Here is a 16107-nt window from a genome sequence, read left to right on the forward strand (position 1 = left end):
AGGCTGAGAGTGGGCAGAGCTGTTCTACGTACTTACACACACACACACACACACACACACACACACACACACACAAGTGTATTCATGCACACGGAGCAGCAGAACACTCAATCACCGTGAGGTGCTATTTGTCAGTGTCTCTGCCCACACACAGGGTCAGGCTCAACGGTCCCATACCCATGCACATACAGTCAGCACTAATTAGCTTCAGAGAGCTTTAACAACAACAACAACAACAACAACAACAACAACAGTAATGATTTAAAAAGAGGACATAACAGGACACAGTGGCCCACACCTTCACTCTTGGTACGTTGGGAGTCAGAGGCAGGCAGATCTTTGTGAGTTTTCGGCTGCCCTGGTCTACATAGTGTGTGTCAGTCTAGCCAGGGCCACATAATGAGACACTGTCTCAAAACAAAAAAGCCCACCCTCCCCTCACCCCTGCAAAAGACGTGAAGTCTGGAGTGAGATAAACCATCAGATGGCAGAGACCCTGGGGAGTTTGAGAGAGCTATTGGAGAGGTGGATAAGACCCAAACACATTGAATTTTTCACATCTGTGAAAATTCCAAAAATAAATTAAAATACTAATTAAAAAAAAAGACTAGAGTGCTCAGCGAAAACTGATGCTTCAGAGTCTGAATTCAAAGCAAACAAAAAACTGTAATGAATTGGTCCTCTGCAGCAATATGCTGTATACATAATAAAAAAATAAATCTTAAAAAAAGATTGAAAAAAAAAAAAAAAACAAAGATATCCCATGAACTTACAGAGACTGAAGCTGCATGCACAAGGCCTGCGGAGGTTTGTACCAGGTCCTCCGCATATTTATGATGGCTTTCAGCTTAGTGTTTTCATCAGTCTCCCGTGTGTGTGAATGAGGGGGTCTTTGATTCTTGTCCCTTCTCTTGGGCTCTTTTCCTTCTGTTGATTTGGCTTGTCCAGTCTACATGTGATTTTTTTTTGTTTTATATTATATTTTATTTTGTTAAAATAAAAAACAACCCACATTCAGAGGGCCTAGTTCGGTCCCATGCAGGTTCCCCAGCCGTCAATCCAGAGTCTATGAGCTTCCCCTAGCTCGGGTCAGCTGTCTGTAAGGTTTCCCCCATCATGATCTTGAGCCCCCCTTACTCTTATGATCCCTTCTTCCTCTCTTCAACTGTTCTCCAGGAACTTGGCCTGGTGCTTGGCTGTGGATCACTGCATCTGCTTCCATCAGTTACTGAATGTAGATTCTATGATGACAGGGTAGTCACCAATCTGATTACAGAGGAAGGCCAGTTCAGGCACCCTCTCCACTGTTGCTAGGAGTCTTGGGGTTGGGGTCATCCTTGTGGAATCCTGGCAATTTCCCTCGCACCTGGTTTCTCTCTTGCCCATAATGGCTCTATCAAGATATCCCATTCATTGCTCTCCCTCTCCATCCCCCTGCCGCCCAGATTGGCCATCTCGATCCCTCATATTCTCCATCCCATCCCCTCTGTTTGTGGGACCAGGACTTATACCAGGTACATAAACTGTCTTTTTGGAGCCCATCTCCTATGGTGGGATACCTTGCTCAGTCTTGATGCAGCAGGGAGAGGCTGGGCTCTGCCTCAATTTGGTATGCCAGACTTTGTTGACTACCCAGGGGAGGCCTTACTCCCTCTGAGGAGTGAATGGGGGATGGGGGACAGGAGAAGGAGAGGGAGGGGGAACTGGGGATGATGTGTAAAATGAAAATAATAAATAAATAAAACAAATGAAAAGTAAAAATTTCAGAAGACCACTAGGGGGTGAGAGTATCTCATCCTGATGGTGCATCTTCAAAACATACTCTGGGCTTTAATGAACACACACACACACACACACACACACACACACACACACACACACAAAACACAACAACAACAACAAAAAGAAAATAATTTCCATGTGTTTGTGTTAAAACAAACATCCTTCCCCCAAAAAGAGCCCAATAAGAAGAAATCCTCTCTTGAAGGGAAAATTGGAGAGTGTCACTTTGCAGGATTCAGAGAGGTAGAACTGCTAACATACACACATAAAATCATCATAACCTGAGCTGGGGAGATGGCTCAGAGGTTAAGAGCACTGGCTGCTTTTGTAGAGGACCTGAGTTTGATTCTTAGCATCCACATGGTGCCTCAGAACCATTCTCTAAGTCCGATTCCATGGACTTTGATACCATTTTCTGATTTTTTGCAGGCACCTAGCATGCAGGTGGTGCACAGACATACATGCAGGCAAAACACTCTCACATAAAATAATAAATAAATAAATAAATAAATAAAATGAATACATCGAATACATAACTAAGTAAATATCACAATGTACTGTGCTTCATAAATGAACAAATAAGAAAATAAATATCAATAAAAGAAAACATAATTAAAAGAGCAGAAAAGAGACTAGAATACTAGTCATGTATGTGAAGAAACATAGTTTAAAAATGCAGGTGCGATGGTCCACGCGTTTAATCCCAGCACTTGGGAAACAGAGGCAAGTGGATCTCTGTGAATTCAAAGCCAGCCTTACCTACATGGTGAGTTCCACGATAGCCAAGGCTACACACAGAGAGACTTCTCTAGATAATAATAAACAAACAAGTAAATATCTCATCCATTAGGCCATAATCTTCTGTGTCATTCCCCACGCTGCACAGCCCTCTCCCCGGCTGTGGGAACACAAGGGATCGTGGTATGAGCAGGTCACTAAAGAAGGCAGATCTTAGGGTCCCCAGCTACAGGGTGTCAGGCTGTCCCAAACCAGACAGGCTGTGCTTTTTTTGCTGGGCGCCTCCCTTCAGGCTCAGAGGTAGGTGCCCAGCTCCAAAGACTTTCATCTATACCGTGTTACTGTTTTTCCTGCTCTCAGGTTTCCTTTCTCTAGGTAGCCACTTTTCAACCTCCTATTGCTTGTAACCTGCTTCTGTATCTCCGCGTGATTCTGTGATGTCTGCCTGCCTCACAACCTTCACCACTCTCTGTGTCTATTTGTCATTAATTTTCAACGTGATCTCTGTGGGTTCTTCCAAAGTCACGTGGGCAGAGGTGCCCAGGTGTCAGAGTTGCTCTTAGCAGAGACAACAACGTGGACAGGGAGGACCCGTGGAGCCCCAGCTCCCGCCAGAGCACAAATGCTGAGCAGAACCATCTCTCGCTCAGTGTGGCCAGTGCAAGCAAGTAGCAAGGCTGCTGGGGAAGGCAGGAGAGAAACTACACACAAGGAGAAAAGGTTCCTTTTTTCGAGGGACGGAAGGAGGGAGGGAGAGAAGAAGGAAAGAAGAGAAGGAGAGGAGGGGAGGAGGGGGAGAAAGGGAGTAAGAGAAGGAATAAGGAGCAATGATGGTGATAAGATTAAAACAAACTTCGTTTTGGCCTTTTCTTCTCCAACCTCCAGCCACTGGACACATGGACCAAGATACAGGCAGCTCCCAAGTCCAGAGAGGACGTTCCTCGTGCTCTCATTGGAGTGCCCTCTACAGGTAATGCTAGGCTAGAGCACCTTGGCTGGGTTAAAGTAGGCAGGGGAGAAAAGCAGTCACCTGAAGCCCCACCTCCCAGTTCCCTGGAGGCATGTAGGGGAGGATCTCCAGAGGGCATCACTGGGCTCCTTGAATGAGAAATGACATCTGTCTACAGGCAGGTGCAGATGCTCACAGACCCGTGTACCACTGCGATGAAGTGAAGGTTCACCTATTGAGAAGTATCTCCAGGTTTGAGGAAAACGAGAAAGCAGGGACAGCAGACCATTGGCCTGAGACCAGTGGAAGAAGACCTCATATCTTAGTGGCAACCCTGAGACCTCAGGCATCTTGGACATGAGGACCATGGGAAGAAAGCAGAGGCGGTCTCTCAAAAAAGAAAAAGAAGGAATTGATGGGTGACTCAAAGTTGTTGGGGGATGAAGCTACAAGGTCACCCTGCTGTACACACTGAGCTCTTGTTCTGTTTTATAAATGGACCACAGGAGGCCCCGCATGGTCATAGATAAGAAGTTACCATTGCATCAGATCTATCTGGGTGTTTTTAAATCGGACAGTCCAAAGAGCTCTTCCCATCAGCACACGCTCAGTAGAGTCTCAGTGCATTGGTGTCCCTAGACAATGGCACACCACTGGTAATAAGGGTATTTGATAGTCACTGTGGTGATGTTTTGCTCATGCTCTAACAAATAAAGCTTGCCTGAAGATCAAAGGGCAGAGCTAGCCACTAGTTAATCAGAGGGGCCAGGTAGTGATGGCACCCACCTTTAATCCCAGCACTTGGGAGGAGGAAGTAGGAAGATCAGGAGTTCAAGGCCACCCTGGGCCACATGTGATTGTAAAAGAGAAACAGAACCAGGTGATGGTGGTGGTGGTGGCTTACAGCTTTAATCCAAGCACTAGGGAGGTCAAGACAGGAATATAAGGTGGATGGAGTCAGGAGCTCAACCCATTCAGTTTGAGGACGCACAGAGACATAATCTCACCCCTTTTGGTCTGAGGATTCCTAGAGGTAAGAAGTCTTTCTAGTGGCTGGCTGTTCTGCTACTCTGATCTTTCAGCTTTCTGATATCTAACTCTGTGTGTTTATTAAGACCAATTAGAATTTGTGCTATAGGTCACAGCCTCTATCTTTGGTTAAATGAGTGGGAAGGATGGAGGGCCAGGTAACTGACCCAGGGGGAACTCATCTTAGAGAACAAAATGTAAACCAGGAATGAGTTCTTCATGTGTCTAATACCCCTGTGATACGCAAATGTGTTAGATGAAAGAATACGTTTAATTGTCACCTATTAATTGTACAAATAATGGATTTTGTTATGATGCTTTCATCCACACATATAACACACTTTTATCATATTCACCCCACTGCTCTCATTATTCCCCCTCCCATCCACTTCTCCCTAATAATACAAATACTTTTTTATGCCTTCTTTCCTTGATTACATAAGTGAACAAAATCATGTGGTACTTGTCTTTCTGGCTTCTTTGCTTAACATGATAGGTATGATAATACATTCAGTCATAAATAAAATGTTTAGTTTTCCCTTTGCATGATAGAGAGAAAAATGTATCACATGAGAAACATGAGTATTTTTAGAGTTTAGACAGGAAGGTTTTGTCCCTATCCATCCATCCTTCATCCAAACCGCCATGCATCAATCATCTTCCATTCATCCACCCACACATCTCTCAATCCAGCTATCCATGCAAACACCCTCATATCTGTCCATCAACATGCATATACATACATACATACATACATACATACATACATACATCATTATTCACCTTTCCATTCATCACTCCTCTCTCCAATGATTCATCACTCATTCATCATCAGTCCTTTCTTATTTTACCCTCCATCAACATATCAAGATAGTTTTGATTATTTATGTAACAATGCATCATTTATATATTCAGCTACAACAAGTCAGCAGTACATAAGTTTAATACAGACATTACTTCAGCCTACTTGTGCAATACATCAATACATGAAACCAAGAATTGCTTTAACTCACTTGGGGAAGTTCAAATGGGATCCAGAACTCAGCCCCTTCCTTCCTGATATATATATATATAGTCCCGTAAGTCTACTCTGTCTGACTGAAGGGTCTGTTCTCTTACCACAGGGCAGACACAGAGCAGGCTGAGACACTGGACCATGTTTCCGTTGCATTCCATCTCCATCCTGGTCCTCAGTGAGTATGTGAATGAAGAGAGATTAGAGAAACAGGAAGAGTGGGAGACACAGGTCTAAGATCCCATTCACTTCCTAGCCCAGGAGTGCCAAATATCTGAGGGGCATTCAGGCCCACAGGCATCTTTTGTTCTAATCATCAGCCTAATGTTCTAAGCCAAACAGGAGGACACCTAAGATCTCTAGTGTATCATAAAAATTGGGGGCAGAGTGGGTACAGGGGGGTTGATGGTGAGGTCCCGTGGGCCTTGTCAAGATCCTACTTCAGAGGAGGAGATTGCCTGATTGAGAGGCAACACTGATTAGAGAATTTGGAGCTTTCATGTCACCCTTATTCACTGACTCATGACCCCAGCTGAAGGAACTTGAGCAGTGAATGTTTTTCTCACTGGGATTTCTCTTTCAGTGATCTGCCTGGGCCAGCCGACCCGCATGCAGGATGGTGAGTCATATCTGTGGGATTCTAACCCCTCCCCGTCAATGACCTCACTAGACGGGAGTCATGTGGATTTGAGGAAGGATCATAACCCACTTTAAGCCATATAGCGATCACACTTTAATCTCCTCATCCAACATCCTCTAAACTTTGCAGGTTTCTTATCCAGACATATCTGATTTTTTCATCTTGGTCTTTGGTATCATGTAAGCTAATGAAAAGTCTCCTTTAATTTGCTCTGATGTTCACCATCATTTATTAAAACCAGAATCTAGCTAACTTGGCCGTAAGAGTTCTCTTCTTTGCCTACCTCCCTTGCCAGTCACCTTCCTCCTAAAGCCAAAGCCTCAACAGTGGTCCTGCGATAGCACCAGCAGATCCCCAGAGATAGAGCTTTCTTCCCAGTCTGTTTTCTTGGCCATCCACATTGAACTCCTCTTTTAACGTACAATGTCACTGCAGCTCCAACCATCACATGTGTTTGCACAGTTTCCAGAGAGCAAAGACATTGATGAGTTTTTGAAGGTCTCTCCCAGCAAGGCTCCATCTCTTTAGCATAAAGAGGATCATGCAGCTGCACAGCGTGACTCTGGGCTTCTCAAATATCACCACGGATCTCATGAAATACCAGCAAAGCAGTGCCGTGTTGCAAGTGGGAAGTGGAGCACAGATGTGGTGAAGGATGTGGGTCTTGTGTTATTTCCTTCCCACCCTTTACATGAAAAGAGAAAAATGTCCCCATCCTGTACACAGAATCCCACTCTGCTTCCTCCTAGGGCACCTACCCAGACCCTACATCTTTACTGAACCAGGCAATGTGCTACCTAGAGGGATACCAGTGGTCATCATGTGCAAGAGCCCTGTTGGGTTTGATCGGTTCCGCCTGGAGAAGGAAAATCTCAGAATCATAGATGTGATAAACTCCTCTTCTTCTAAGACAGAAGCCAGGTTCTACCTTGGTAGAGTGAGTAAAGACACTGTCGGACACTATAGATGTCTCTATGAGGTAAAGAACACCTGGTCTCCACGCAGTGAGACCTTGGTTCTGGAGGTCATTCATGAGGACACCACCCCAGCCTCTGCTACAATCACAGAAGTTACTCCAGGTTTGTTCCCAGGCCTCTGAAGCTCTATCTGTACTCATCACCTTGATTGTCTACACTCAGTTCTATCATGGACTGAGTACACAACTAATTTTTCTAGCTGGTTAGGGGTTCAGACATGGTAAGGGGAACTGACTCTCCTCAGTGGAATGCTTTACTCTTTACTGGCATGGTACTATCCTTTCTTCTCCACTGAACCAGAGCCCATATATATGCTGTCTGGTGTGGTCTCTTTCCACTGAACATGTCACACGGTCCAGGGATGGCCTTTGAGCAGAACTGAATTGTACTTTGAATCTTAGGAGTGAGATGGTCCTTTCCCTATATGTGGTCAGCTCTAAATGTCTGGCCCACATCAGGAAAAGATGGGGTCATTCTTGGTTTAAAAATCTTTTCCCCAGTTCTCTTCAACTGCTGTGACTCAAATATCCTGTGTGTTTAGGGATGACCACATTACCCAGGCCTTGGGGGCATCTATCAAGTTTATCCAGGAGCACATACATGACCCTAATATCTAGGTGATACAGTAACTCTCAAGATAATGCCATCATCCAGAGCTTCCTGACTGTGTCCAGCAAAGGAGCCTCCCTCATCCATGGGTGTCCTTAGAAAAAGTCTGGCTAGGTTGTGGAAGTGTTTCCAAATGGGAAGAGGAAGTATTTCATCCATATGCTAAGGGTCTTTCCATGTATGGATTCTAGATGGGTCATCTGTAATTAAAAGTGCCCAGAAAGGGGGCAAATGGGAGTAAAGGGACCATTGTAGGTGGAAATAGAAAGAACTTGACTTCCTGCTATTATTTTTCCTCTTTACTAAGTCCGGGATTTTCAGGCTTTTATATCTATGTGTTTATGTATCTGTATTAATTTCTAGCAGATAAATAAACAAAATTTTAAAATATGATCAATGCCATGAAGACTATGAAGATATAAAGAAATGTCGTATGTGTTCATTAGGGAAACAGATATCAACATCACAGACCCTTTAGAGGATCCTTCCTCAGAGCAGGAAAGTGTCTCCAGACAAGGGAGAGGTCAGGCTGACCCCCATCAACCCCTTATTACCAACTCTGCCTCCGTGTCCATGTGGTAAGTTCAGTGGTATCCACTCTGGGTGGGCTTGTTCCCTACTCTGGGTAGATTCCAATCTTACTTTATCCCTCTAACATTATTAATACCATTCAAATTTAGTTTAAGGCAAGAACAAATATAAGGAAAGGGAGGTCAAGGGTGGGGAGAAAAAGAAGGGTAACATTAGGTTCAAATTCTCACCTCAATACTTTATGTATAACCACCATTTCTAACTTACTGACCATTATCAGTACAGAAAGTCAGCACAAAGGGATGCAGTGGGTCTGCAATCCCCCATGAGACCCACCCAGCCTTTTGGATCCTATCCTCCTCACTGTACACTCAGTACTTGACACAGTATGGATGGAGGGGCAATACCAAGGGAAAGGCTAAAAAGACTCATGCTTCTTGCCTCAGGGAGGAAAGACAGTGTTCCTAATGTCATCCATATTAATGATACCAAGCAAGACTTCAGACATGAGATGGAGGATGGAAGACCTGTAGTGGACAGAGACGAAGGGGTGGATGAACAGAGCAGAGACACCATGGACCATGGCATTTCCAAGCTCTTCCCTTATATCTAGTCCAGTCCAGGGACCTGGATACAGAGGATGGCAATGACCATCCAATGCATCCCAGCTTCCACCTTTACTAATCAGTTTTCGCAGAGCCCTGCAGTCTCACTGTGTGTGTGTGTGTGTGTGTGTGTGTGTGTGTGTGTGTGTTTTTTTTTTTTTTTTTTTTTTTAAGATATCAGGGAAGTTTATCCTCAGTTTACTCTTTGGACATTTGAGGCACTAAAGGGGTAACTTGGCCTTCCGACTCATAGCTGAGTCTAATCCCTTGCATGTGTAAATTTTCCGGTTGGATCTGCCCCTGGGATCCATTTCTCACTGTGTGAGAGCCTGGGTGTGCACCCAGTGATCCAAGGGTGCTGGAATGAGGACAATCAGAACCAAAGTGAGAAGTACAGGGGTATCACAAATGATGGGAGTTAGGCAAAGGACTCAGGATGCCAAGGTCAGCCCAAAGGGAAGGAGAAGCTTCACATTTTTTCATTCCTTTCTTTTGAGTCCTTGGCAGACACTATGAGATTTACTATTTTCTTATAGAATCAGCTCCCACAACAGGCAAGTGACTGTCTATGATGATGGCTTCCAACCCCAAAGTATATAAGTAACTCTTGTTTCAGGATTCCTAGGCTGGGTCCTGTCCACCAGAGAATGACCACTCATTCTTGTCTTTCCCCTTTCAGGCTCCACACTCCAGAGTTACAAGGTGTGGAATGGTGTCCGCATGGCCCTGGCTGGGGTAATCTTGCTGTTCCTGGGGGCAATCATTGGAGAAGCTTGCTACAGCCAGCAAAAGTCCACAGATAGCTTCAGAACCCCAGGAGGACACAACCAAGGGGACTGAGTTTCATCTTGGTGTCCAAGAAGACCAAGAGCTCATATTGGCCCATGAGTTCCATGGGTCTAAACTGTTGCTGGAGAATATTCTCTATTTAGAGTCAGACATTTGTCTTGAGAATTAGCTTAAACATGTGATTTCACAGTCAGGAGCCCCCCCCCCCCTCCCGCACCCTCTTCCTTGGTCTTTCTTGCCTTCTGACTCTTTTTCCATCCATTAACTTCCAGCCTATGTTGGTCCTTAAGGTAAAGTGAGTTTCATGTAATATATTATATAATTTTAAAAAATGTGTGTTTGTAAAGAACTACGGCAATGAAGGAAAGCTGAGAGTGGGAGATATAGTCTTCTCCATGGAGGAGCACACCTAATAAATAAAACTGCCAAACATGGTGGCAAACACCTTTAATCTCAGCACACGAGAGTGAGAGATAGGCAGATCTCCATGTGTTCAAGGATATTCTGGTCCAAAGAGTGAGTTCTAGGGCAACCAGGACTACACAGAGAGGCTTGTCTTGAAAAAAGAAAAAACACCCCCCCCCCAAATACAAAGTCCATTTCTTAGTGTGGATTAGTTTAGGCATTAACTCATCCACTTGTGCCTGGTATTTGGGATTGCAATGCACTGTGAAACTGTTGTCTATCACCAGCCTTAGCAATTGTACCTCCCGTGATGCCTTGATAGTTTTTGTTGTGATATTATGAATTTTTAACTTCCTATAGCTTTGAATTAGAAGTGTTTTATATGCTCTAAGTGTCAATATTCATGCTTCTGCTTGATTTTACTTGAATAAAATACTTTTGGGGATCCTTTTCTGCCTGGTTCATCTTTAAGAATAAAGAGAGTCTTTTATACTTGTATGTAAGTGAGTCTTTAAATCCATTCATGCCCTCTCTGACTTTTGTTTACATGACTCGATTCACTTAGTCCTATAATAATTATTGAGGAGCTTAAGAGATGGCTTAGTGGTTAAGAATATTGGCTGTTTTCCCAGAGGATATGGGTTTGATTCTTAGCACATCAAAGGCACCTCAACTTTCTGTAACTCCAGTTCCATGGATCTGGTGCCCTCCTCTGGTCTCAACAGACACAAGGCACACATGTGGTTCACAGACAAACATGCAGACAAAACACTTACATGAAATAAAATAAAACTTTAATAAAAACTGGTTGTTGATGGGCTGGAATGACGCTTCAGTGGTTAAGTGCACCCGTCGCTCTTCAAGAGGACTTGAGGTGGGTTCCTACCACCCATGTCAGTCTTTAATTCTGGCTCCATTGGGATCTGTTGCATACTTTTGACCTCCTCCCTGAAACAATGGCAGCATTGAACCCCTTTGCAAATTCTTCATTGTGGAAAGCTGAGAAAAGTGCCCCTGTCTTGGCCCACTCAGCTGCAAATGTATTTATGAATTAAGATATATGTTAGGACATCCACGCACGTCACTTAGACAATGCTGCAGATATCATTTGGTTTGACATTATCCCTGGAATTTTATCACCGTTAATTATCATCCATAATCCAGCTCTCTGGAGGTGAAAGCGGAAGGCTAAGAATGTCAGGGTCATCTGAAACACACAGCAAGTTTGAAGCCAGTATATACTATGTGAGAACTTGTCTCAAAAATACAACATTAAAAAAAAAGACCAATATAACATGATTCTTTTATTGAACATTTTCCAAGAGCTTAAAGGTATAGCCCCAGAATCCATGTGAGGGTGTCTGTGAGGTGGATCCAGAGCATGCCAGTTCAGTTTTATTTCTCAGTTCAGCTGATACTTTGCCTTGCTGAGAAACTACCCCTCAAGTCTGTCCAGCCATCTGCTCAGGCTTGGGACACTCCTTTATCCAGCGTGGGCTCATTATTTGCCAATTTGATATTGACTCGGCATTGTGACTTATGTCCCCCCTTCTCCTACACAGTGTGGTGTGGAAAACTAAAACTAAATTACTTATCATCTTGTCTGTCTTCATCAGTGTGAGATGTGTGAGTCTGGGGAAGAGACTGTCAGATTAGCAACGACTCTCAAGCCACTTAACAAAGCTCAGCTAAGAAAGCACTTGGCACAACCTTTAAAGATACTGTGTAAGAGATTGCCGGAATTGTTTCCACCTGAGCTGCACAGTCAGCTGCTCAGTGTATCTCTGCTGCTCTGTATCCTTTCTGTGGCAACCATCTGCCTCTTCCATAGATCATCCCCATGGCTGAGAGGATGACAGGACATGATAATGACACCACAATGATGTGTGGCGGTATGGGCTAAAGGAACGAAGGAGGGTCCACAGAGAGGCTCTAAGATGACCAGCCTCTTGTCATTCTCCCTGGGAAGTGACAGGCTGAGGAAGAAAGGAGGTGTATTTCCCGCTATTTCCTGATGTGATAATTTAAACGCGAATGCCCAGTATGGGCTTCCATGTTAGAATGATCAGTTAGTGGAACTGTTTGGGAAGGATTAGCTGGTGGGGCCTGTTGGAGGAGGTGTGTCAGTGGGGGTGGGATTTGGGGCTTCAAAAACCCATGCCAGGCCCACTGTCTTTCTGCCAGAAACTTATGGATCAGATGTGAGATCTCAGCTGCTTCTCTAACAGCATGCCTGCCTGCTGCTACAATCTCTGCCATGATGATCATGGACTAACCCTCTGAAACTGTAAGCAAGCCTCCAATTAAGAATTTCTTTTATGAGAGTTGCAAGACTTGTCTTGCACCCCAGCCAGGGAAGGAAGAAGGCTAACTGCAGATCTTTACCTCCCCTTCTCTCCTCCAAATCTAGTCTCCTTGTCTCATTCCCAGCTCTCACTCCTCTTAGCTCCTATATCCAGTGGATGACACAACTTTTCTCCCCTAAAATTATTCCCCATTCATCCTGTCATCGCAGGCCCCAACTCTAGCAGGCACTCTCTGGAAATCCACCAACAAATCCTGACAGAGAAGCAAGTAGGCAAGCTTCAGATCTTCACTTTGCTTCTTTTCCTCCAAATTAATGCCCCAACCTCATTCATAGTTCTGGAGCAGACTACCTACTGTGACCTCTCCTCAATCTCTGAACCTGTTTCCAGGGAACTAAGCAGATCTTGGTGGAACACCATGTTTTTCTCCCTCTTGTAGAGCCTCTGAGTCCCATCCCCCACCCCCACCCCAGCCCATCCATGTTCTTGTCTCAGTTCCCAATACCTAGAAACACATTTTACTCTAGTGATATTTGCTCTGCCCATGACCCTGGGTTATATGCCCTAAGGAGGAGGTGCTTCTTGCCTTAGTACCTGACCTCTTAAAAAGAGTAGAGAGAGAGATGGCTCAGCGATTAAGAGCACTGACTGATGTTCAAGTCCCATGCTGTTCAGTGTCCAATCACGCCAGGATTTAAAAAAAAAAAAAGCCTTGTGTGGTGGTGCATGCATTTAATCCCAACATTTGGCAGAGGCAGGTGAATCTCTGTGAGTTCGAGGCCAGCCTGGTCTACAGAGTGAGTTCCAGGACAGCCAGGGCTACACACAGAGAAACCCTGTCTCAAAAAAAAAAAACATAAAAAAAGGAAGAAGGAAACACATGACCCCTCTTTCCTCTCCTTTTAAGAGGTCACATACGAAGGCAGGAAGAACCACCTCTTGGGCATTTTAGCCCAAGGTCATGGGCGGAGCAATGGGAGAAGCAAATACCACTACATTTTACCTAGAAGCCCCAGTGGCTACACCTGGAAATATCCCAGGAGAATTACCCACTAGACAATAAAAAAGCTACTGCTCTCTCCTAAGAACCTGAGAGGGCAAACAGAAATCAAGGGGAAAAAAAAAACACCTACCCAACAAAGACAAGATCAGATATCATCACCTAGAATTACAATCATCTCAAACCTAGATACTTTGACAGTATAAAAACACAATCAATTGCAGCCAGACAATATGTCTCCACTAGAGCCCAGCAACCACACCACAGCTGACCCTGGATATTCCAACATAGCTGAAGCACAAGAAAACAGTCATTATGACTATGATAGAGGTCCTTAAGAAGGAAATGAATATATCCCTTAAAGACATCTGTAAACACAAAAAAGAGTGGAAGAAATCAAATAAAAGTGTTCAAGACCTGAAAGTGGAAATAGAATAAACAATGAATCTGGAAATAAAAAATTATCTACAAATCCATCCCTACAGAATGTTCTAGAAGGTAAACTCCAACCTAAGGTGGTTAACCACACCCAAGAAAACATGGGAATAAATTATCCCAGACAACCAAATCAAAAGAGGGGAAACACACACACACACACACACACACACACACACACACACACACACACACACATACATAATACATACATACATACACCCCCCCACAACAACAACAATAACAACAACAACATAACAAATCAAAAGACACTGCTCATTAATATCTCTTCACATCATTGGTCTCAGTTCCCCAATAAAAAGACATGGAGTAACAATGAATGTGAAAACAGGATCCATCCGGGCTGGAGAGATGGCTCAGAGGTTAAGAGTACCGACTGCTCTTCCAGAGGACCTGAGCTCAATTCCCAGCAACCACATGGTGGCTCACAACCATCTGTAATGAGATCTGGCGCCCTCTTCTGTATACATAATAAATAAATAAATCTTAAAAAAACAAAACAAAACAGGATCTATCCTTCTGCTACATACAAGAAACTCAGTTTAATATCAATGATAGACATCACCTCAGGGTAAAAGGGTGGAAGAAGATATTCAAAGCAAATGGACCTAAGAAACAAGCTGCTATAGACATTTTAATATTTAACAAAATAGTCTTCAGACAAAAACTGATCAGAAGACACAGGGGAAGAGCACTACTTACTCTTCAAAGGAAAAAAACCAACAAAAAGGTGTTCTTGACATCTATGCCCCAAACGTAAGGGCACCCAAGTGTGTAAAAGAAAACACCACTAAAATTAAAGCATATACTGACCCTCACACACATTGACAGTGGGAAACTTCAACACCCACTTTTGACAACAGAAAGGCCATCCAGACAAAACCTAAACAGAGAAATGTTGGAGCTAACACATGTTATAAACAAAAAGGACCTAACTGATATTTACAGAACATTTCACCAAAACACAAAAAAAATTCCTTCTTCTCAGCACTTCATGGAGAATTATTCAAAATTGGCAACATAATTAGACACAAAGCAGGCCTCAACAGATATAAGAAAATTGAAACAACACCCTGCAGCCTATCTACCTACCACTAATTAGAGCTGTATATCAACAACAGAAACAACAGAAAGCCTACAAAGTCATGGAAACCAAACAGTTCTCTACTGAATGAGAGATGGGTCAGGACAGAAATTAAGAAAGAAATGAAATACTTTCTGGAACTGAATGAAAATGATACAACGTAGTCAGAGTTATGGAACACAATGAAGAGTGTTTTCAAAGGCAAGTTCATAGCACCGGGTGCTTCCATAAAAGTCTGGAGAGATCTCATGCACTTAGCAAAACACCTGAAACTCCACAAGAAAAAGAAGAAATCACACTTGAAGGGAATAGACAGCAAGAACTCAGAGGGAAATCAATAGAAATAGAAAAAGCAACAACAAAAATAAAAGAAATCAATGAAACAAAGAGTTAGTTCTTTGAGAAAATCAGTAAGGTAGACAAACCCGTAATCAAATTAACTAAAAGGTAGAAATTAGAAATGAAAAAAGGGACATAATAACAGACACCAAGGAAATACTGAGAATCATAAGGACATTCTTTAAAAATCTGTACTCAAATTGGAAAATCTAAAAAAAAAAAAATCGGTAATTATCTCAATATATATCACTTGCCAAAGTTAAATCATGATCAGATTTTCAATTTTTTTAAAAGAATTTATTCTTATTTTATGTGTGTTGGTGTTTTGTCCCCATGTATGTCTGTGTGACAGTGTCAGATCTCCTGGAACTGGAGTTACAGACAGTTGTGAGCTGCCATGTAGATGCTGGGAATTAAACCCGGGTCCTCTGGAAGAACAGCCAGTGCTCTTAACCACTGAGCCATCTCTCCACCCAAGATTTTCAATTTTAACATATGACTACTAGTCAAATAAAAGCAGTCATTACAAGTCCTGCCACAAAAGCCCAGAGACAGATAATTTAAGTACAGAATTCTACCATAATTTCAAAGAAGAGTTATTGTGAATACTCCTCAAATTATTCCACAATATAGAAACAGAAGGAAGGTTGCCTAATTTATTTTATGAAACCATAGCTACCTTAATATCCAAACTACCTAAAGACTCAGCAAATAAAGAGAATTACAGAACAATTTCCCTTATGAACATTGATTAGAAAATAATCAACAAAATACTTCCAAACTGAATCCAAGAACACATCAAAATATCATCCACTATGTCAAATAGGTTTCATCCCAGAGATTTAGGAATGAT

At 43.1% G+C, this 16107-nt stretch overlaps 1 protein-coding gene across 1 annotated transcript; it reads left to right on the forward strand.

The window, feature by feature from the left end:
* Nucleotides 1-4727: 4727 nt before the first annotated feature.
* On the forward strand, nucleotides 4728-10144 carry LOC114686729 (leukocyte-associated immunoglobulin-like receptor 2). The gene is made up of 4 exons (XM_028861396.2): nucleotides 4728-5691; nucleotides 6097-6132; nucleotides 6903-7232; nucleotides 9555-10144. Exons 1-4 carry the CDS (start codon nucleotides 5655-5657, stop codon nucleotides 9713-9715), a joined length of 564 nt encoding a protein of 187 aa, XP_028717229.1. The 5' UTR covers nucleotides 4728-5654; the 3' UTR covers nucleotides 9716-10144.
* Nucleotides 10145-16107: the final 5963 nt, after the last annotated feature.

The sequence above is a fragment of the Peromyscus leucopus genome, chromosome 1 (genome assembly GCF_004664715.2).
Source record: "Peromyscus leucopus breed LL Stock chromosome 1, UCI_PerLeu_2.1, whole genome shotgun sequence".
In the NCBI taxonomy this organism is placed as follows: domain Eukaryota; kingdom Metazoa; phylum Chordata; class Mammalia; order Rodentia; family Cricetidae; genus Peromyscus; species Peromyscus leucopus.